This window comes from Balearica regulorum, chromosome 9, assembly GCF_011004875.1.
Source record: "Balearica regulorum gibbericeps isolate bBalReg1 chromosome 9, bBalReg1.pri, whole genome shotgun sequence".
In the NCBI taxonomy this organism is placed as follows: Eukaryota; Metazoa; Chordata; class Aves; order Gruiformes; family Gruidae; genus Balearica; species Balearica regulorum.
Genome location: NC_046192.1, coordinates 9,649,103 through 9,672,127, shown reverse-complemented (window position 1 = coordinate 9,672,127; position 23,025 = coordinate 9,649,103). Strand labels below are relative to the sequence as shown.

Genomic DNA, 23,025 nt, shown 5'->3' with positions numbered 1-23,025 from the left:
TGGGTTTGATTTGAACTTGGTTGTAAATGCTGATCTGAAATAATCAGAACGTTTTCTTTTTCCCCTTTTAAAAAAAAAAAAAGTCTAAAGTATTAATTTGTGTTAATCACAGATGGAAAGTCAGAAATTTTTAGCTGAAAACAGTGCTTCTGTATATATAAAGAAAGTAGAAGCTAGAATTAATGAAGAAATAGAACGAGTGATGCATTGTCTGGATAAATCAACAGAAGAACCAATTGTGAAAGTTGTTGAGAGGGAGCTGATTTCCAAGCATATGAAAACTATAGTGGAAATGGAGAACTCTGGGCTAGTTCATATGCTGAAAAATGGGAAGACAGAAGGTAAGACTGCATCATGTGGGAGACAGAAATGCATACAATACTGCTTATTGTTCCTAAACATAGGATAAGTCAAGCTTAACGTTTGTGTTCCTGTGTAATTTTAAAAACAGTTTGGTGGCTCTGTTTTGTAAACATCTGAGAATATTACTTCAGAGACTTTTTAGAGGACTCTCAGAACCCATACGTATAACTTGTTTCTATCTAGTACCTGATACGGGTACTTTTTTTGGCAAGGCAAGTATCTCTTAAGAAAAGTACAGATCTATTGTAAGCGGTCTTTGGTACCTGTTTTCCATGAGCCATTTTATTACTTTCATTGCTCTGTCAAAAGTTTTTTGGCCCACAGGCAGTTATTTAAAAAGCACTAGTGTAAATGACTTATTTAATAGAAGTATTGCAGGACCAATTCTTGGGAAGAGGTCTTTGTTGCAGAAAAAAGTTGTCTGTTTCTAAAGGATATGAAGCAGCTTATTGAAGTGATTGAAAAAGAAGAGCTTGGCTTGATTTGGTTTTCCCTAATAGAGGTTAAAGTGGTGCAGAATGACTGAATGAAAGTTACTGTGGAAAGAAATAGAACCTAAGTTTCTAAAGCAGCGTAATGAAGAGAGTGATCGTAGTATCTATATTTAGACATCGGTTCTCACACTAAAGCTGTGAGAATGGGGAACAGAGTTGCTGCTTGGATTAATGGCCTTTGTTCGTTAAAGCAGCTTCACAATTACTAGGTGATAGGGTGACAAAGTGAGCAAATTTCTTAGCTGTAAGAAAAGAGAATTACTGTATTGAAAAGAAAAGTGATGATACTACACTTAACATTTTTTTCTTTAATATCCAGTTAAGATAGCCTTCAGGCTGTGAGGGTACAAGGATATTGAAGGGTATTCAAAAGATACAGGAATTAGTTTAACTTCTATAGGCCTTGGTTTGATTTAGTTAAATACTAGAGAGGAAGTACTTACTGCATTGTGAAGATAAGATTTCACATAAACGTATAAAGCTGGATTGCTATTTTGGAAAGCCATGTTTAAGCCAAGCCACTTCTCATGATTTTAGATGGATGAAACAAGTGTAAAATTTTATGGCTGACGTTCAGACAAATATGAATTAAACTCCAATTTTTACCAGTCTTTGCTTTTAATACACAAACAAGCATCTCATTAGTGTTGTTCTATTTGCTTTAACTTAAGTTTTTCTTATAACTTTTAATACAATATTTGATTTTTGGGATGATAATCATGGAGGCTACTTTTTTAAATGCCACTGGAAGACATAATCTTACTGAAACTTTAAGTGCACCATACTTCAGCGCAAGCGTCAACTTTTGCTGGCCTGGGGATCAGCAATAGCAGATTCCTTGCTGCATACAACCTAGACTAATTGAATCCAATCTTTGTTTTTAATTTTGTGCCTGCTGCAGCCAGCATGTTGTCAGGGGTAAAGGAAAGTGGACATCAGGAGATTCTAGTGCCTGAGCTGTTATGGGATGTTTTTTGTGGCTCAAGTGTCTGAACTTTTACTGTTGTCTTTTGCTATGAAATGAATGAGTTACAGAAGTATAACAGACAGAGGATGTCCTGCATAATATCTTATTCTTGTTTCCAGACCTTGCTTGCATGTACAAATTGTTTAGCCGTGTGCCAAATGGTCTGAAGACAATGTGCGAGTGCATGAGCTCATACCTGAGAGAGCAAGGCAAAGCACTAGTTTCTGAAGAGGGAGAAGGAAAGAATCCAGTTGACTACATTCAGGTAGTTAAATATTTTAACTTTCTTTTCTTCAATCTTTCCCGCGTTCCCCAGAGTAGCAGTTAACCGCATGATTGATAAGGTAAACCTTAATATTGATTCCAAAGGGTTATTATTAATAAGCTACATTTATGATTTTGTTTGAAATGTACATTTTCCTAAATTTTCAGACATGTTTAGAACTCTTACCTAAGCTGCTCAGAAAGTACATGCTCAGGTTTTGTGCTTTTTATAGCTGCTTTTATTAAACAACATATTCAGGCTAATTATCTAACTGCTGGGAACTTTTTGGATTATCCTAAATGATGTGTGCCTCCAGAGTGACTTGTACATCTGCTGGCAAATAGCTTTATAGTATCTACTTTGTTTAATTTTATGTAATGTTAGCTATCAATGTTTGAGACAAAAATCACGTTACAGTATTTCGTGGCAAGATTAGCTACGACTGAGAGGTGAATGTGTTATAAATCATAACAAATCACTTGCTTCGTTCTCGGTCTCCCTGCGAAACAGAACACTTCTGCATGTTAAAAGACATAAGTGTTCTTTCTTGTTCTCCATCTCTCATTAAGAAGTGATGTGTACCATTAATTTATCAAGATCACAAAATATGCTTCAGGAATGTTTGTCATCTTTTCTCTCCCATTGTCTCTGAGAAGATGGTTTTAAATTTGCACATAAAATCTTCAGAGTTCACTGAACTTTAAGGAAATGGTTTTATGGCTGGAAAATGTTTTATTCTTAATGTGAAGATGTCTATTCATTAAATATTGAGTTGGTTTTTTGGTTTTTTTTAAAAGTGTAGTTGAAGTCCTTGTGTCTGGTCTGTATGAGAAACATTTAATGCTGTTATGTCTGTGATCTCTGCTGTTTTGTTTGAAATCAATAACTTCGCTAGAACTGGTTACTATTATAAGAAGCCATTTGAGTATATAAACATTTTTGATTGGATTATTAATTTTCTGGCAATGCTGAAGCAAACTTTTTACCAAGCTTGGATAAGAATCGCCTCTCTAAGGATTGTTAAAAAGAAGAGAGAATGCTCTTTGAAATTTATTAAGTTTAATGATTAAGGGCTGTCAGGTTTTTTTTGTAGTGGTGTGATTTTTTTTTTTTTTTTTTTTTAAAAAAAGGGCAAATGATGTGGAAAATAAGTGTCTGGATTACTTTGAAGTCATTTTCATTCCTTTTGAATTCTGATGGACCTAAAGGGTATCATTAAAAAAAAAAAGAGTGTTAAAAACTTAATTATAGAGATGCTATCGATGTTTGCTGCTACAAAGGTGAACCTGAAGAAGACTTAGAGCCATACTGCACGTGCTTTGGGAGGGCTCATCCTCAGCACGTTAGTATGTACCCCAACCATCTCATGAAGATGTCTGAGGGAAGGGATTGATACTTGATTACCACTAAACCCCCAAACAGGTTTATCCTCTATTTCCATTGACACGATGGAAGAAGAGAAAAATACCTATGAACTGAGAAACCACCTCTTCTCATCTCAGCCATGGTCATCTGAATCTTTCAAGGACTTAAATAGCAGTAAGACAACAGACAAGGAAGCTACATTATACCATCAAGAAAAAACTTCATCATAGTCCAGTACTGCTTCTGCAACATGACATCACCAAACCCTGAGCATAATTGGTGAGATGATTGCAAAAGCATTGCCAGGGCATTAAATTTAGAACTTCTTATAATAAGTTGAAGCGATGTTAAAATGCTGCTGTAATGTAAGGTACTAACAGTTTCTCCTGTTTAACACCAGGTTGTTCAGATGGTGTACTCCTGGAGAGGAGGCATAAGCTGACCTTGGTAAACAGAGAGATAGTGGGATTTACTTTGAATTTAAAATTTCTATTATGCATTAATTAGCCTGTCTAAAGACCATTCCTTTAAGTGAGATGGTGAGTTCCTAAGAAACATTACTACTTCTTTGAGTAATTCTTGAATGGCTTCTTTAAGTAACCACATATAAATAATTTCTTAAGAAACCGAGGACTTTAAGATCATTTAACCTGAACAGCTTTTGTGGGCAGTTGTTATCTATGATAAATTTAACTCTTGAGTGAAATTCCCATGCCCCCCCCCCCCCCCAGTGCTGCCTTAGTTATGTCTAAACCCTGTGTGTATCATACGTACTTACCAAGGTGCTCAGGTGATTTTAAGATGTTTCCCCCTTATGCACTCAGTTGTTTTAACTCTGGGTGAAGATGTTGCAAACCCTAAAAATGATGTTAAGAGTCTGATGATTATCTCGGAGGAAGTGGTTCAGTTCAGGCCTGTGAACTTTGCACTGTGATAACTGGAGAGCTCTTGCTTGTTTCTATCTTTCATATGTTCACAGTGACACTTAAAGATCAGTAAGAAACATGTGACTAAATAATGCAGAACATGTCCCCGGATTGGAATTAGAGGGAGGAAAAACCTAACAAGATTAGGCCTGCAGTTACAGTGTGTTTTCTCCTCAAACTTGCTCAGTAGCTGTAGGGATGCAGTTAATGGGTGCTTAACCTCATTTTTCTTGTATCTTGTATTTATGATAGTGACTTTGTCAACATTATTTAAAATAGAAAGGGTTTAACAAGTACAATAAATATCTCCTTAAAGTTGTGGATTTAAAAATACAGTATATCAGCCTGTTTTACAAGCATGATTAAAAAACTTCATTAATCTTTGAGTAGCCTATTACAGCAAACTGCACCAGTATTTGATAACAATATTTTATCCAGTTTATCTGAAAATTGCTTTTATAAGAGATTTATGGCAGCTACAGATATTTAAAAATGGAAATGAAATTTCAGATACTTTCTAACCATGCCAAACAAAGAGCATTGCAGAATCTCTAACTGTAGACATGGTCTTCTCTACAACTTCATCTATTATTAAAACTTCAAATGAGTGAAAATGTTTTTACATTTTTTTTTAAGGGTTTACTGGATTTGAAGAGTAGGTTTGACCGCTTTCTTCAAGAATCTTTCAATAATGATCGACTCTTCAAACAGACTATTGCGGGTGACTTTGAGTACTTCCTCAACCTCAACTCTAGGTCTCCAGAGTACCTCTCATTATTTATTGATGATAAGCTGAAAAAGGGAGTCAAGGGAGTAAGTATAAATTAAATCAAAAGATCATGCTCTTTGCTGTGTAAACTTGGATGAAATTAAACCAAGCTACTTTTCTAAGAATTATTTTTATATTAAGATAAATGGCAATACTGCCTTAAAAAAATATATGTTACACATCTGAGCTCATAACACTTTAGATATAAACTTATAGAAATATAAGGCACTAGGAGATCTCAAGACGTTGTGTGGCTTGTCCCCCATCTCTGGAGCTGTATACCTGGATTACCCTGGCAGATAACCTACTCAAAAAAACACTAGGTTGTAGTAGATTCTGCAGCTCCCATCCTTCAAAACATTAAATATAATTTCCTTAATTATATTTATAGTTTGGCAGTTATTCTCAATATCTATTAATTTCTTTTGAAAATTAATTCCCTTGGGTAGGGTAAACAGTTTGTCTTTGCTGCTTCTTACTGCTTTTACATATCAGAGGACTATTACCACATCTCTCTCTCCTGGCTTAAATACAGCTGTTTCCTTCAGTCTTACCTCATAGCTTCCTTCGTGAAATTTTTTGAGGTACAGCACCCAGAACTGGACAGGATAGTTCAGCTGAGGCTTCAGTGGCTCTGAATAAAGCCAAACATTATTCAGTGGCTCTGAATACATTATTGCATGTATCTTATACTTTGGGAATCAAATAGTAAATTCTATTTATTTATAAAATAATCATTTCATTTATTGTGGCACCAGACATAATCATTTCATTTGTTGTGGCACCAGACAGGCTTTGCAAAATGAGTCTTGGCATTTTAAAGCTTTCATTCTAAGCTAACTTTTCATACTCCTAATATTGGTTTCCATATTTGCTGTTTTTAAAAATACTTGAAAACTTATCCAGGAACTTCTACTATATTAATCCAGGCATTCTACCCATCCATCGGCTCCCTTCTCCTCACAATTGCTTTGCCCTCCATTTAAAATCTATTTCTTCCTCTGCTCTGTTGAGTTTGTGCACTGTTCTTTTGGCTCTATTGTTCACATGTTGGACCAGTTTTGTTGGCTTCTCTATAGGCTACTGTTAGACCATATGCTTGCTGTGAATTACTTTAAGTATTTAGGTTGTATAAGACACTTGTGCTGGAAGGTTAAAACCAGCAAATTATTTCTTTTACAGCTAACAGAGCAAGAAGTAGAAACTATATTGGATAAGGCAATGGTTTTATTTAGGTTTATGCAAGAGAAAGATGTTTTTGAACGCTATTACAAGCAGCACTTGGCAAGAAGACTTCTCACAAACAAGAGTGTTTCAGATGACTCTGAGAAGAACATGATCTCTAAATTAAAGGTGAGACAGGATCTGCATACTTTTTGCTTCATTTTTTTTTTTCATAAATGTGGTTTCTTCTGTTTTTACATAAGGGATATATAGATAACATTGCTGTTAAATGTAGATTTGATATTGAAGCCCCACTTCACCAGAAAGTATGAAAGGCTTTTCTGAATAATTTTGTGGAAATAAAAGGAAGGAAATACTGGAAAGCACCCGTGAGAGTGCAATTTAGCAACAAAACTTTTTTTTTTTTTCCTCCAAAACTTAAGACTTTCCAAATGAGAGGACAACTCCTGTTATCTAGTTACTGGATTTGAAGGCAAGACTGTATTTAGTCCTATATTTTCTATTATAGTAGGGGTTTTTTTTATTGTATGCATCATTTTTTAGTTGCATCCATCTGCAGACTGATGATAATGCTGAATTCTTTTTTGATGAAGTAGTCTGAAATAGATTGAAAAAAAGATCTTCATACAGTGTCTGGAAACACATTTTCCTTAGATGGTTCAATGTACTGATTAAATAGGCCAAGAAATGGAGAAGAAAGTAAAGCCTAAAGGTGAACAATCCTTGAAGCAAGTTCTAATGCAGCTTCTTCCTAAGTGGCATGATAAATGGCTAGGGAGCTTCTGAACCTGACTGATTTGATGCTAAAATCAAACTTTACTGATCCTCATTTTTGACCTTCATATTTTATCAGTGAGTGAAGCCTGTTTGCATCGGATTTCTCCAAATTATCAGTATTAATTCCTTCCCAATTACCTCTCCACCTCTTCTAGCCTGGTGATTTAGAAGGCACAGACATACATTTGCAAGATGAATCAGTAGGGCAGAACTTCCCTCTTCTCATGTCTGTGCACAGTGATTGGGATGCTGAAGCTAACATACTTGCCTTAACCGTGTGTGTTAGAAATAGGCACAAAGTCCTATACGTGCAGCTGAAATGCATGTGTTTGTGCACATGTGTCTATATACGCATATGTCCCTAATTCTGAAAAGGTCTAGTAGTCTCACCTGGTAATCTGCAGTAGTCTTTAAAATTACACACTCTCAGGAAAATGGGGTTTTTCCTGATACAAACGAAGATTTTTATTTTCCTTTACGGTATCATGCTAAAAAGCTGGTGAAAGTGTATACCTTGGCCTGAAACTTTCACAGATTGATTTTATTTTTTTTTAAAGATGGGATAGGAAGCTAAAAAGAAATCAAAAATACAATAATGTAGAAAAGAGAAGGAAAACAAGCTTAGATATGTATAGGGTTAGATCCTTAAATGAAAAATGAAACTTTAGGTTCTAGAGGTAGTGCAAATGGGAATCCCATTAACCCAAATGCACAGAAATAACATTTTTTTTGAGATTGTAAACTAACTCTTAATCTCACAGTTCACATATCAGAAGCTCTGTTTTCATAGTGCTGGCACAACAAGTTATTTTGTGTATTTTAGACGGAATGTGGATGTCAGTTCACATCTAAACTGGAAGGAATGTTCAGGGACATGAGCATCTCAAACACGACGATGGATGAGTTCAGGCAACATCTTCAGGCAACTGGGGTAAGTGTGGGGGTCTGCGTGCCTCTCCTTTTACTTCAGTACAAACCCTAGACCTTTGTCAAGGCTTGTGGGTTTTCATCTGTTAGCATATGTGTGTGGAAAGGATGATTTTGTTAGCTTCCTCAAATTGCATTTCTTTTACTGTGTTTCTCATCTCACAAACTTTGTTAGTATTTCCCGAAATACAAAAGTCAGTTGGAAGCCTGTATCCGCAGCTTGAGCACTGCCGATTTCATTCCCTAAAAGCCCGTTTCAGCCGCTCCGATGTCCGGGTGGTTCTGCCGGGCTCCGCAGCAGCCGCCCAGCCGCAGACCCGTGCCGGGCGCAGGTCAGCGGCTCTTCCCGCCTGCGGCCGGCAGGGGGCGGGCGGCCGCCGCTTCCCCGCCCGGCTGTGCCCGCCCGGCTGTGCCCGCCCGGCTGTGCCCGCCCGGCTGTGCCCGCCCGGCTGTGCCCGCCCGGCTGTGCCCGCCCGGCTGTGCCCGCCCGGCTGTGCCCGCCCGGCTGGGCTGCCGCTTCCCCGCCCGGCTGTGCCCGCCCGGCTGTGCCCGCCCGGCTGTGCCCGCCCGGCTGGGCTGCCGCCCCCGCCCGGCTGTGCCCGCCCAGCTGTGCCCACGCTCCTGCGGCCGGCAGCCCGCGCTCATGTGCGATTCAGAAACGCCGTGTCACCAGCAAAGCCTTCTCTTTCTCTTTCTGTAAAGGTAATCTTAGTTACGACCTGTATTTTATGTTAACAGTAACAAAAATACTGCGTGCTGCAGGTATTTAGCAAACATAGCACCTCATGATTAACTTTCCTGATGCGATTAATGCCTTTATTAAAAGCAAAAATACCATTTTATTCAAATTGCCAGATATCGACTTAATCAAGAAGTGTTATGCCTTTATTATAAAGCAGAAATACCATTTTATTCGAATTGCCAGATATTGACTTAATCAAGAAGTGTTATGCCTTGTTATAAAAGGGGACCTCTGGAATACTGCATAATGGAGAGATTGCTTCTATTTTGAGATATCAGTTTACTTGCTCTAAACACTTTTTTTCCCCTATACTGATACTCAGTAGTGCTTAATAATATATAATAAACAGCCACATAGTTCCTTGTCTGCAGGTAAGTAAGTCTGTATATGAAGCGTGTTTGATTCAGTTTCAGAAATCTGAATGCCAGGAATGTGTTCATGGAGGAACTCAGTCCAATGTCCCTGGTTAAGAAAAATTTGTTAGAGCATTCACGTGTTTTAGGTAGCATGCAGGACTTGTACAGAGGATATGTGTGGGGGTGTATGTGTTAGATTCATGTACTTTACACGACAGTTTTACATTAAGTGAGTTAATAAATTATGTTTCTGTCTTCTTTTTAGCTATGTACAGCTAATAAGATGAATCTTAAATGTTAACAGATGTTCTGCTATGCCTTATTTGAAACTTTGTCTTTTTCTTGGCAAAGGACCAGCAGTTTGCCTGATGGTTGCCTTTTGGTCAGCCTAGTCATGGCCTTTTAATGAAGTTTCTGAAGTACTTATTTATGATGGAAGTGTATATATTTCTGTTAGTGTCAATAATATTTGAGAGGAAATACAAACAGAAAGATTGGGGGGGGTTATGTAACTGTTAACTTGCTGGTGATACTGTGTTTTATATGAAATAGTCCAGTCTGCTCCATTTTAAACAACTTGTGTATCTTGAATACATGTGGTGCCTCCTAGAGGAGCCAGGCATCTGCTCTTCGCTAAATAATCCTACCTACAAAGTCTCGTGCTGGATCCTATATCCTGAGATATAGGTACTGCCAAGGACTGCGTAGATGATGATTGGTTTGCTATTACTAAGTGATAGACTCAGCACTAGGGAAAGTCCAAGCTAATAGATTATGAGTAATTTCTACAACTGCAATCCTGAGACTTCAGTTTGTTGGGAGTTTTGTAAAGATTAGCTCACTTCAAGGCACTCTCCATTAGTTCATTCCATTTTTATGCTAAAAAAGATATCTTGTAAAATAAAGTGCTTCCAAAACTTTCAGGTCACAAACTGCTCAGAGCTCCGTACAGTGAACAATGTGAGGCATTCTAAATGAATGCTGTGTTCTGGTCTGACTAGGACCAAAACAATTGGCCTAATGGTTGCCATCTCAGATGTTTCAGTTCCAGATAAATATATTTTCTGTATCTTTCTGTCTGCATTGATGGCCTTTCCCTGTGCTTTGGCTGGAGAGAGAAAACTGTTGAAGCTTTTTTTTTTTAGGTGATTCACAGATTAACTAGTTTTCTGTGTCTAAATGGCTGTTTGAATTTCTCTTGTGAGCCTTATGACATTGGTGATATGAAATTAGAAGCACAGCAGTAATGTTGGCTGCAGAACAACCATTACATGGGTCTTCACATACTTTTGCAAATTGTTCCTCTTAAACCGTAATGAAATTCAATCTAAAGGATTTCTGTATGAGTAGCCTGTCGCCAGTCTGTCTAGATTTTTCAGAAATTTCCTAGGCACGAGTTTGTTTCTTGTCCATAATGTGTGTTCTTTGAAGGTATTAGTTATAACTCCTTTGAAGGTATTAGTTATACCTCTTAGAGCTGAAAGTAGTCAGTTTTAAGTTTAATAGTATTCAGTTTAGTTGAGATACCTAGTGAGGATTATGCCTCACTGGTGGGCAGATGTTTGCCACCTACTAGCAGAACTGCTTTATAGATCAACACTTCAACTGCAGAATGTTTCTTAACCAGTGCTGAGTATTTATGGTAATGGCTGTCTTTAGGGAAAGTGGCTAGGTTGTGTGTGTAAAAGGGAGTAACTGTGTTTACATTGCAGTCCAGAGGTAAATTGCAGGAAAAGCTCCCAATGGTTTAACATGAGATATTCAGTATTTACTCCCTGCTTCCAGAGAGTGAATTTTTAAACAGTTACTTTGAAACTGATACGTTTAGCAACTGGCTTTACTGTATGTTGTCAAAAACCTATTTAGAAAGAATTGTTACATATATTATGAGTTCTGTTTAAGATCACAGGCATTTTGTTCTTGATTAAGAATTTATTTTGTTACATTCTGTTCACTCTTAAACGCTAGAAGGGAATAATGTGGAGGATTTTTGCTGTACCATCTACTCTGATAGTGATGACTTGATTTGTCTGGCTTTTTAAAAATAATGTTTATAGATAGATGTCTGTTTTTTCTTAGTCTGTAAAAATTCTGTACATTCTACACTGGTATAGAAAAATGCTGAAACATGATCCTGTTTTAAAATAGTGGATGTTTTCTTCCAATTGTCCTTAGGTCTCATTAGGCGGTGTTGATCTTACTGTGCGGGTCCTCACAACAGGTTACTGGCCTACTCAGTCAGCCACACCAAAGTGCAACATCCCTCCAGCTCCCAGACATGCTTTTGAGATATTTAGAAGGTATGTATTAAAACAGATTTTTAGGTAGAGGTTTAGAGAAGAAACTTTCTCAAATTACAGATATATTTTACTATAAGGGTTAAAGACATGCTAGCATACTGCTTTTCTTCAGTTCATGCGAAAATCAGAGAATGCAATAGTCACGTTATGAGGCTTGTGTTTTTGGAAGCTTTTAATTAGAATTCTAACGAGAATTAGTATTTTGAAAAAGCAGAAGTTAGAAATTTCTTTGTGTCTTTAATGGCTGTGAAAATATGTAGCTGCTTAAAGCAGTCACAAAATGTAAGCTATGTATTGTTTTTAATTCAATTATATTACAGATTTTATTTAGCCAAACATAGTGGGCGACAGCTGACACTCCAGCATCATATGGGTTCTGCAGATCTCAATGCCACTTTCTATGGGCCTGTTAAAAAGGTAAAGTATCAAGATTATGAAAATATTGTATCTTTTAAAAAAAGTAAGAAAATACACATTTGAAAGGACTTCACAGTTGTGTAAAATAAAAGCTTACTCACTGATAATATAAGAATAAGAAAAAAGATGCCTTCCATTTGCTTTATAGTCTGATTCTTCCTTTGTAGTAGTTTTTGTTTTGACATTTTTCCTCCTCTAAATCGGATTTCAGTGCACCACTCAGCATCATCTCTTTGTTGCTTTGTAGAAAAGTAGTAATTTTGATCTTGAAGGGACCTCAATGATTTGAGTGTTTGGAGGGGTTTTTTTACTGTGAATTAGTCAAAAGTTAAATGAAACTTGTTTCACTTCAGAGTGATTTTTGTTAATGTGAAAAAGTGTTGTTAAGCCATGTTTAGCCTGCTTTTCATGTTCAGAGTGCTAGCAATGTAGACAACATTTTTTTTCCAACTTGAGAATCTTAGTAGAGTTTATAGAAGTATAATGTTTAATGTTTATGAATACAAGAAATTAATTTGCTGGTGATTTAGACCAGTTCTAAAATGTTAAGCTAGAGGTAGTAATGGTATAGTGCTTGGGAATGTAGAAGGCAATGCAAAATGAAAACAAATTTTTATTACTCAAAGTATTAATAATGTACATTTGTGAGGATGTTAAAATTGTATCACTGTAGGATAAATATTTTGATAATTTTAAAGATAAAAGGAGAAAAACCGGAGGATGGGCAAGTAGTGGAACAAGGGCCAGAGAGGTGGTGGAGTCTCCATCTTTGGAGATGCTCAGGACTTGACTGGACACAACCCTGAGTATCCTGCTCTGGGTGGCCGGGCTTTGAGTGGTGGCTGGGCCGTAGGACCTACAGAGATGCCTCCAACCTTGATCACCCTAAGACAGCTACTGGAGAGACATTCTGTTTATGCCACCAGGCATATGCTATTCTATCACTTGGGTAGACTGATGTCCTAGACAATTATTTCATCATACAACTTTCATCTTACTGAGGTAAAATATTGTGCAGTGGAGAATAATCTAATAGTAGTTTTGTAATTTTAAAATAGGAAGATGGCTCAGAGGTTGGCGTAGGAGGTGCCCAAGTAACTGGCTCAAATACACGGAAGCACATATTGCAAGTCTCCACTTTCCAGATGACGATATTAATGCTCTTTAACAACAGAGAAAAATATACATTTGAGGTAAGTGTTGCGGTTTTCTCACCTGATTTTAAATAACTGGTTTAGGCACTTTCTTGTCCTCTTGAATAGACCTTTGAAGATCAGGTGCCTCTGATTCTATTTGAGTGTAGATTGGGCCAATAAATACAGGAAACAGATCATTAGCAGTGCACCTGGGAAGCAATCCTAGGGGAGGAGATTATTTGGGAACAGAAGTTTTCAGAAATGTTGAAGATAGTCATGAGTGTGGTTATTCCTAGGCCATAGACCTATAGAAAAGCTGAAGTTGGAATGCAGCAGGTGGCTCCATTTGCTCATTTTATCTTTGAGGAACTGTGTCTAGAGGCCACAGGGTGGAGGAGGGTTTGTATCCTGGTTTCTTAAACGCTGAAGTGCTTAAATTGGCAAGCTGGATTGAGCTGTAGTATGAATCAAAGAATGTTCATCCCTTGTCTGAGCTGGTGAGCCAGAAAGAACAATGAAGAAGGTCCAGATAGATTCTCAACAAGGAGACTAGAGGGGTGTTGCTGGGAAAGGTTGAAGTGGTCAGCTGATAGACAATGATGAAGAAGCCTTTGGGAGTGGAGGAGGATCCTGTGCTACGAGGTTTGAGCATTGTATTGTTAATGTAAATTAATAGTTTTGTTGTAGATGTTAATCTTCTGTTTGAGAGAGCATTGGCAGCCTGGAAAAGCAGCATGGATGCAGTTTGCAACAGTGGATTTCCAGGCTTTCTCATCTACTTTTGACTGTGCCATGCATAGTAATCATTTGCCTTTTTGTTTGGATTTTGTTTTCGGCTTATTTGACACACTTCTACTCTATTAATAAAGAATGTTGCTTTGAAATGGTCTCGGTTGGGATTAAGGCAGGCAGGGTTTGATAAGAGGCTCTTAATAAACTACTCATAGGTCAAAAAAAGATTATTTTAGAACACAGAAAGTCCTGTGCGTTGTGAAATCTCTTGCAGGAACATTACAGCTTTGAGTACTTTCTCTGCAGAATACTTGAGGAGGGGGGAGAGGGGGATATAACAGCTCATTTTTTCTTGAAGTTGGTGTTGAAATTGGGCTGGTGGCTACTTTATTTCACGAAATTGTAGGCTTTATGAGTAGGAGAACCTCACCCACATACGAATAAATAATAATTGGTAGAGCAGTGAAAAATACAATTTTTAATACTTGCTTTGTAGTTTATTTTACTAAGACCAGATGATAGACAAATATGTCTGTGTGCTTTTAGGTTGTGTATGTTTTGTTTATTTCTGGTTTGGGAGTTCTTAAACTCTTACTTTGTGTCCCACTGTAACTAAAACACTGAGAAGGCATATTTGTTTTGTTTGGTTTCTTTGGTGAAGTGTGTGGGAGTTGTCTTTAATTCCAGCCAGGAAAGCTTATGAAAACTTAAAAGTAGAATGAAGTTTATCTTTGTTCATTGATTATTGAATACCATGATTAATTGCTGAGTGCTGTGCAACTGTTATTTCTCTTGTCATGACAAATTAGTGCTTTTACCACAGCATAACATGAGAGATGACTTGTGGTGTGTGCTTGTGTAAGCATAAAACTGTCTGATATACAAATGTTTTTGCAGATTCACAGCTGAACGGATCAATTTGAAGTTGCCTTCACAGTTGAACAGACTTTGCTGTTTTGTTTTGCATTCAGTCTGAGTCTTAATTGCAAAGTTGACAAGATCCTCACAATAATCCTAATAGCCATTAAGTCACGTAATTGAGGGAAAAATGGGATAATGATGACGCCAAATTTATGCATAAGATGTTAGAGAAACTTAAAGGATTGTTGCATAGTTGCAATTCCTTCACAAAAATGTATGAATTTATTATATTCCTATACAGCAACATTTTATTTTTATATGCAAAAGAACTTGTGGCCAGACAGGTTTAAGTTAATGCTACATGAATCTAAGAGGAAGAAGGATTGTCACGCATGCCTTCAAGAATGCTAATTTTTTCGAAGAATTCCATTTCTTCTAATCAAGTCTCATCTAATACTCAACATATTTTTCTGCTAGTTTACAGTACTTCTTAGTATTTTAAAAGGTGAAATACACACTTTTTTTTTTTAATGATGACATAAAAAATAAGGGGAAGACTTTTGATTCTTTCCTTAGGTTTAACAAACAAAAAATACAAATGTGACTGTAGTAGAAGTAATGTTGTTGAATGATTCCACAAAAGTGAGAGATTAGAACCTAAAACTGGCTTATCTGTTTTCTCTTTTGCTGATCTCAGCTTTGGAAGATATACAAGTTGAAGTCTGTAAATAAAAATAAATTTTATTTTTATTTTGTCAACATAATTCCCTCTAATAAACGTTTTTCTTGTGTAGAACTGGACAAAGGCAGTTCCATGCCTAGAATAATCTCTTTTGTAGCCTCCAAATAGAGCTCACCTGCTAATATTTTTTAAACTAAGATTGTGTAATTGGCACTGCTGTTGTGCACAACTCTAGTGTGGCCTTTAAAATAAGGCATTTTTGGAAATGGGGGGAAAAAAGTACACTTTTTTCACTATTACATCAAATGTCTATATAAAAATATGTTTAGAAAAACGATATGCTACAGACTGAAGGAAAAAGAGCACAGGAACATCTGTTATCCCCATTTACATTCATAGCTACACTTTTTTTATCCAACTTGAAGTTTTTGCCTTCTTCTGAGACAGCATATTGCAGTGCAATTCTTTCTGTGGTTCTTATTTTAATGCTAGCTTATAAATTCTGAAACCCAAATGGTTCACATACGTTAGTGGCTGATTTGGAATGCTACGGAGTGAAGTAAAATCAACACAGAAATACATAGTGGTTAGTGTAAGGATGTTTAGCATCAACAAAACTCAAATTCCATTTTAGCTCTTTGCTTCACTTTCATCAAAAGCAGAGAATATATTTCCTTGTAGAAGTGATTTAGTTTTGAAAGGATTAGAATTTAGACGTTGATCAAAAATCAAAGTTTGGAAGCCTGCATGTCACAGGCATTATATCATTAATAAGCTGGATTTGGTTTGTAGCCTAAAGGCTCTACATTTACCTGAGTTCTAAAATCTAAGTGTCACCTTCCTTTGGTTTGTTAAATTTATGCTGATCAGTCCATTTCAGTAAGACATTTTGTTTGTGACCATGTAAAGCATTATAACATTTGGGTTTGGTGGGTTTTTTTTAAGAACTACTTTGTGCTGAATCTGGAAAAAATGCGTGAAGGTTATAATTGTGTTTTAAATAAAGCAACAAATGAAGAAATAGTAACTTTCTGTGAGCTGCTTGGAAAGAGGCATTTTGATACTAGCAAATAGTTAAAATATGTGGTTGCATGTCACTTATTTCAAATACTATGAATATTTATGATTGCATTATGCTAAGAATCCTCTTAAGTTTAAGACTGCTTTATTATTTCCTAATCATCCATAAACAGTAGTTAACAAAAAATCTGAATTTTTTAAATTTTAGACTTATTATTAATTTTTTATTTACCTCATTCAAATGAATTTGAACTCAAGTCAAAAACATAATTTCACATAAAGTCAACATTGTACATGTAATGTTGGGTGCACTGTAATTAATGACAGAGTCCGAGTAGAGGCCAGTACATCCAAATTATCTTATTACATGTTGTCAGTGGCGGATGGCCACAGAAGAGTGACATTTTTTTCTGGATTGATTTTTTAAAAAATTGAGTATGCTCAAGAAATAACATAACTTAGTAGAACTTAGTTGTACTCTGAAATTTGATTTTTTTTCTGGCCACTGTTTTAAAGAACTTATAACAAGTTCTTTATAGGTCTTTACGGATCTTAGCATTTTGATCCCTGGGAGTTGTTACTGCTGCTTTCAGCCTGACGGTCATCAGTTTGACTTGTGTGCCATGAGCCTTAGGAATTTATGGCGACAGTGGAAGAGCTTAATACTGCTCTTGGAACTGAAGGTCAGGAAGCTGGGAAAGTGACAACTCTTGTGGACAGCTAGATGTCTGTGAGGTTTATTTTTTCTATTTGGTACTTTAGCTGCTAGAGGTCCCTCAAGATTCTGAATGGGAATGTGAAATCAGAGATGTCTGCAGTTTCCTCAAACTAGAAGAAGGAAGAAAATAGAGATAAGGCTAAAATGAACTTCTAATGAATGGGAGCTCGGTAAACAAGTTAGGTTTGAGGAGGCAGTAGTAGTTGGCCTGCTCCTAGAGCATGTTAAGACACCATTCTGCATCCAGTATAATTTGCTTGCTAAGTCATGATCACTGATGACTTACCTAACAGCTCTAAACTGAACTCTTTAAGAATACTGACAGAGGTGCAACAAGTTATGTACATGTTCTTATAAGCATTCTTCTTCAAAGTTCATTCATTTGCTGCACTATGTGTTTGGGTTTTTTTGTATTTCACCTGGAGAAGTCCTGGCCAAGGGCATCTGGGCTGTAAATAAATTGTTTCAGGTTATTCAGAAAGGAGGTGTAATTAATCTAGAGTATTTCTATGTTATGGTGATACTAGACCTTGTTTGCTTCCATTTGTAAAGATCTTATTTTCAACAGTATTGCTGAATGCAATAGCATTTACGCAGTTCTTAGTCAGGAACATCATGGATGTTTTCCATCACTGAATTACTTAGAAGATTTGATTTCACTCTCTTCAGCAAATGTTGGAGACAGTGGAAAAAAAATCCTTTCAGCATTCTCAAAAATTACAGTGAAATGAATCAGCTGGTTATTCATTCTTATATTTTCAGCTCATGGTAACTCTTTACTTGACAGAATTCACTGTCTGTGTATTGACCCAGGTGGATAATTTTGTATATACATATTGAGATTTTGCTACTGAACGAATTCTAACCTTTCAGGCCTCACAGCTGTCCTAATACTAGTATTTCGCATACTTGAAGGTGAACATTTTAAGCAATTGGTGCTCTTTGCAAAGCATTATACATACTTCTGCCATAGCCATAAACTAATTAAGATATTTTTCTTTAGGAAATTCAACAAGAAACTGATATCCCTGAAAGAGAACTGGTTAGAGCCCTACAGTCCCTTGCATGCGGCAAACCAACACAACGTGTTCTCACAAAAGAGCCTAAATCAAAAGAAATAGAAAATGGTCATATATTTACAGTGAATGATCAGTTCACATCTAAACTACACAGAGTCAAGATTCAGACGGGTAAGTGACCTTTATATTCTACTGTCTTGGAGTCCCAAAACTGCCTTAAAATGTCAAATTATCTTTTGCAGGATTGATGTCCATACAAGTAAAAGGAAGAGAGTAATACAATATTTTGTGCATGATTGGTTGCATCAAAATGAAAATACAAATACTGAGAGAAGTGTGGAAGTCATAGTTAAGCATTTTACTTTACAAAATTTTTAATCATCTCTGTAAAGGAAATGTTGAAAGAGAAATAAAATTCAAATTAAGTAGTAAAATTAAAAATGCGCTACTGATTCATTCAGAAATAGGAAAATTGCTTCATAAATTGCTGTACTGCTGTGAAATTGAGTGATGTTTTTAAGCTCATGCTACAACAGCCGTTCCCAAGAGCCAGGTAGCTATGATGGTTTTGGGCAATGATTTCGGCTTAACAAGTTAAGAGAAGCTGATTGGTACAATACCACTTCATTGGCTCATAGAAGTGCTGGTTTGTGTTATGCATAAGTAATAGTGATAACTTTTGTCTAGAAAACTCTGGAATTAATTTCTGAGTTGTAGCATTGCTGTGGATACACTTCATGGAGTGTTTTGGAAAATTAGTTCTTAGTTCTAGTACATCTAAAAATATTTTCTGACTTTGCAGATCTTAGCACATAAAATATACGGCATCATTGACAGCGTTGGAAGTGCAACATTGGTAATTCACATGCTGTTTGTTGCACGTAATATAACTTGTGGGGCTTCTGTGCAGCACGCTGTGTCCAGGGATGTAAGCCTGTAAAAGCCAGCAGTGCCTACGTACATTACATTGCGTCTAATAGCTAGGCTGTCTTCATGCGCGTGCAGATTGCCGTGGTGTCAACACATTTGCCACGTCTGGAGAATTTTTCTGGTGAGCAGGAGCGCAGCAGCCAGATGAGGTTGTTCAGAACCCTCTGGTCAGGGCCCAGGGCACTTCCCTGGCATAGTTGAAGTAATTCTGTGACAACTGTTCCAGCTTTAGTGGAATTCTGCTTTTGCATTTCCACCCCACAAACGTCTGTGAATGGGGAATATGATTTGGAGTTCAAGAAGGTTTTAGAGCAAATTTAATACTTGTGGGTTTACGTTTCTGTCTTACACAGAAGACTTCTTGTGTCTGTCTCTTCAATAAATACTTGGAGCTTTTGAGCGAAGAAAGGTAGAGGGGAAAGTGGTATAGAGGTGTGGGAGGAGGGCTTGGCTATAATGATGCTTGGGTGAAAGGACAAGAAAAGCTAGACATAAGGGCAGAAATCAAGCATAAATAGGAGAACAGAATACAAAAAATATAAATGAGTTGGAGAGGATAAAGTTAGACTATTTCTCCTGACTGATGAACTTTTAAAGTATTGAACTAGTTTGTGAAGTAAATTTTCAATCCTTTTTTCTATTTTAATTAATAGATTATTTGATGTATTAGAGACAAATATTGAATGGGAGCGTGGGGGTTGGTGGTGCCTGTAAGCAGGTTTGAGTACTGTTCAAATTTTATCATAGCAGTAATTAAATAACAGATTGTTACCTTGTCAGTTGCTATCAAAATATGCCAGAAAGTGTTAATATGTTCTTGTGGCTCCTTTTCATAAAAAAAATCAAGTTTGAGAATGTCAAAACTCAGGAAAATATAACTTGATGTCTAGATGAAATAAATAGTGAAACTAACACTTACACAATTAAATTAATTTTAATTTTGCTAACGTACTTTACATTCTCTTTCTTTAAGTTGCTGCCAAACAAGGAGAATCTGATCCAGAAAGGAAAGAAACAAGGCAGAAAGTAGATGATGACAGAAAACATGAGATAGAAGCTGCTATAGTTCGGATAATGAAATCTAGGAAGAAGATGCAACACAACGTGCTAGTAGCAGAGGTATACTTGTACACAGTTTTGATATGGGCTTGGGAATTCTTTTTGCTTTTCCTATTAATTCATGAAAGTTACACAGCTCTCACTAACATGATTCTGAAAGGCTTTTGAGAGATGCTGTATTTAATCCATCCTGGTTTTTTCCTCCCTGTGTATCTGAAGCCATCTAAATCCTTAGCCTACAGTCCAGGATGTACTCATGGGTATATCTAATTTTCCTTCCTTCTTTTAGTGCTGTTATGATGTTATCAAATTCCTGGAAATAACAGTTGGCAACAAAAAACACTGTACTTAACATTAATTATTTTCTGCTTTGATCTTGTTACTGACTGTTGGGTCCGGGTTTGAGAGATTTGAGCTCTTAGCAGAGAGAGAAAGAGTTCTGCTGCTCTTAACTCCTAAGGTCTGACAGCTTCAGGAATAGTACGCATTTTCTACTCTTGAACTCCCTTAGGGCTGTGAAATTGAGAGGATTATCAGGTTGCCTCCGTTAGAGGATCAGCACTTTGAATCATACCCAAAAATGAGCAAGCAACTGGTGGGGGGGGAAAACTATCAGAAGTTTGCAGACTGCTTCTTATGCTTCATGGTTGTAGCCAGCCCTGTCTAAATGTATTTTTTCTGATTATTTTGGTCAGTTAATGATACTTAATGATCTTACTTGCCCTGTGGTTTTATATTGTTGGTTTTGATCTTATGTTTTAGGTAACTCAGCAGCTGAAGGCTCGCTTCTTACCAAGTCCAGTTGTTATTAAAAAACGTATTGAAGGACTTATTGAGAGAGAATATTTGGCACGAACACCTGAGGATCGCAAAGTATACACTTACGTAGCATAAAATGCGTTCAGAAAATTTGATTTATTCTTGGACTATACTCTTCGCATGAACTGGGAAGTTCTTTTAAATCATTAATATTAAGACGACCATCTCTTCTATTAAATTACAATACATGTTCTAGACCATTCAGATCAAGCCTTTTACTCCTTTTGAGAGTTTTCAACATCAATTGATTGAGCTTCAGGCTTCTCAACGTTATCCCTGTAGAGATCATCCTTACAATTCTTCGGGAAAATGTGAATGTGCCGCGTTTGTTTTCAATACTGTATGAAAACAGAAAAATAAAAACAAATTTAGAAAATACAGCTCATTTAAAAAAATAAAATTGTTGGAATTTCATTTCCCCAGATCTTCAGTGTTGATGTAAATGTGTTTCTGTAGTGTTGCTTAGCAGTTCGCGCATTGTATAAGTTGGGTTTAAAAGAAACCACAACTGGTAAGGCAGAATTCCCAGTTACATAGCTCTGCTTCAAATGTTTCTTTAACTAGCCATGTTTAATTTACGTATTTGGTAATTTTTTGAAGACCCAAGAAGACAACTTGAGCATGTTTCACTCTTCCAGCTGCACTCACTGTTCCAACAACATGAATCAGGAACTTCTGGGGGCTCAGAGAAGACCGTAATAATTTTGGCTTTCCCTTCTGTAATTTGAGTTCTTCTAAATTAAACTCTATATTGATTAGGTTTGTTTTGGTTTCTTTATAGGAAAAAGGAAAAGATTTTAGTGTGTATAAACTGTATAATAATTTTTGCTGTTGTACTCACTGCTGATGGTGGATTGTACAGGGCGATGTTTTTATTTCACTAAATGTAGACAAAATAAATTTAAAATAAATTGATTTAGTGTACACAAACAACTAATTCAAGTGTGTTAGAGTACAGGGTTGACAATCTTTTGGAACTACGTGCTGTCCCCTGGGGAAACGTACTGGGATTATATTTTGTTAGTAAACATTATAGATTGATATGTAGCCCCAGGGCTTCCCATCATAAGTGCATATTACAGGAGATTAAAGTGAAGCCAGCATGCACTATTTGTTTTTTAAAATGCATTTTAAACATGCAATAAAAAATTGTTACTGTAATGAAATTTTTAGGTCTTACCCTGGAACTTTTTTCTTCTTGTCAGCATGCTGCAAAAATAGATTAAAAATTGCAGTTTAGTGGCATCGTTATTCTCATATTTAGAAATTGTTTGCAGTGTGCATTGTAGTGCAGAGTTTTTATTAAACAGTATTTCTGACATTCCAGTGCCCATATTACATGGTTTCTCTGCCATAGCTATCTTTCTTTTAATCAAAACAATTTTTTTTTCCTTGGTTCACATTGCTTTCATCCACAGGTATTGAAAAATATTCTTGGGATGGGCTTCCCAATAGGTAGAGCTGGAGTTGAAACAAAAAGAAAATCTTGGTTGTGGAGCATTGGGATACTGCCAGAGCTTTTCTTGATTAGCTGTGTTAAACAATTATCTGGTGGCATAATGTAGCAATGTGATTGGAGAGTATTTTTCATAATGTGTCCCCAGTTCACCCCTCTCCAGCCTGTTAGGATACAAATCCTAGCTATTGTTCCAAGTAGGATGTTTCCGCTGAAGAGAGGGACTGGAATTGGGGTGGGCTTTTTAAGCTTAAGTTTACTGCACACCCCCAACACACTCACACACAAGATTAGCTTTTCAGTCATCAGAGGGGTGGTGGGTGAGGGACTTTCCTATCATTGTTACCAAGAATTTAGCCCAAAAGAAACCAGCTAGGCCATCAGCCATTCTAAAAATGTGTTTGCTGACCGCTGTTAAAACACCAGTGTGTCTCTGCACGGTACATGCACAACTTCAGTAGGAGTGTAATCGCTATTTAGCCACAGAGCAATACTAAGCACAGCTTGGATGGGAGTCTGGGTTTTGGACCGTGTCTTAAGTCAGTCATCTTCCACAAAATGTAACTCGCTCTTCCATGTGTCAGTATGAAGGTTTTCCTTTGTGCAGATGATCATCTTTAATAGCATGAATGTTGTGATAACTGCATGTTAATGCTTTCCCATGTGCTTTTCAGGGAGAAATGGGTTCATGTCCTTTTTCCCTGTGAAGCTTCTAGAGATATTAACGTTGCTGTCTGTGA

General features: G+C 36.8%; 1 protein-coding gene across 1 annotated transcript in view; it reads left to right on the top strand.

The window, feature by feature from the left end:
* Positions 1-21,253, top strand: part of CUL3 (cullin 3) — a 58,399-nt gene extending 37,146 nt beyond the window's left edge. Inside the window, exons 6-16 of the mRNA XM_075761018.1 lie at positions 113-341; positions 1,944-2,089; positions 5,017-5,193; positions 6,332-6,502; positions 7,935-8,042; positions 11,312-11,436; positions 11,757-11,853; positions 12,912-13,046; positions 18,006-18,192; positions 19,925-20,070; positions 20,773-21,253. Coding sequence (XP_075617133.1) covers positions 113-341; positions 1,944-2,089; positions 5,017-5,193; positions 6,332-6,502; positions 7,935-8,042; positions 11,312-11,436; positions 11,757-11,853; positions 12,912-13,046; positions 18,006-18,192; positions 19,925-20,070; positions 20,773-20,904 — 1,653 coding nt within the window. The 3' untranslated portion in view covers positions 20,905-21,253. The remainder of the gene's footprint in view (positions 1-112; positions 342-1,943; positions 2,090-5,016; positions 5,194-6,331; positions 6,503-7,934; positions 8,043-11,311; positions 11,437-11,756; positions 11,854-12,911; positions 13,047-18,005; positions 18,193-19,924; positions 20,071-20,772) is intronic.
* The last annotated feature ends 1,772 nt before the right edge of the window (positions 21,254-23,025 follow it).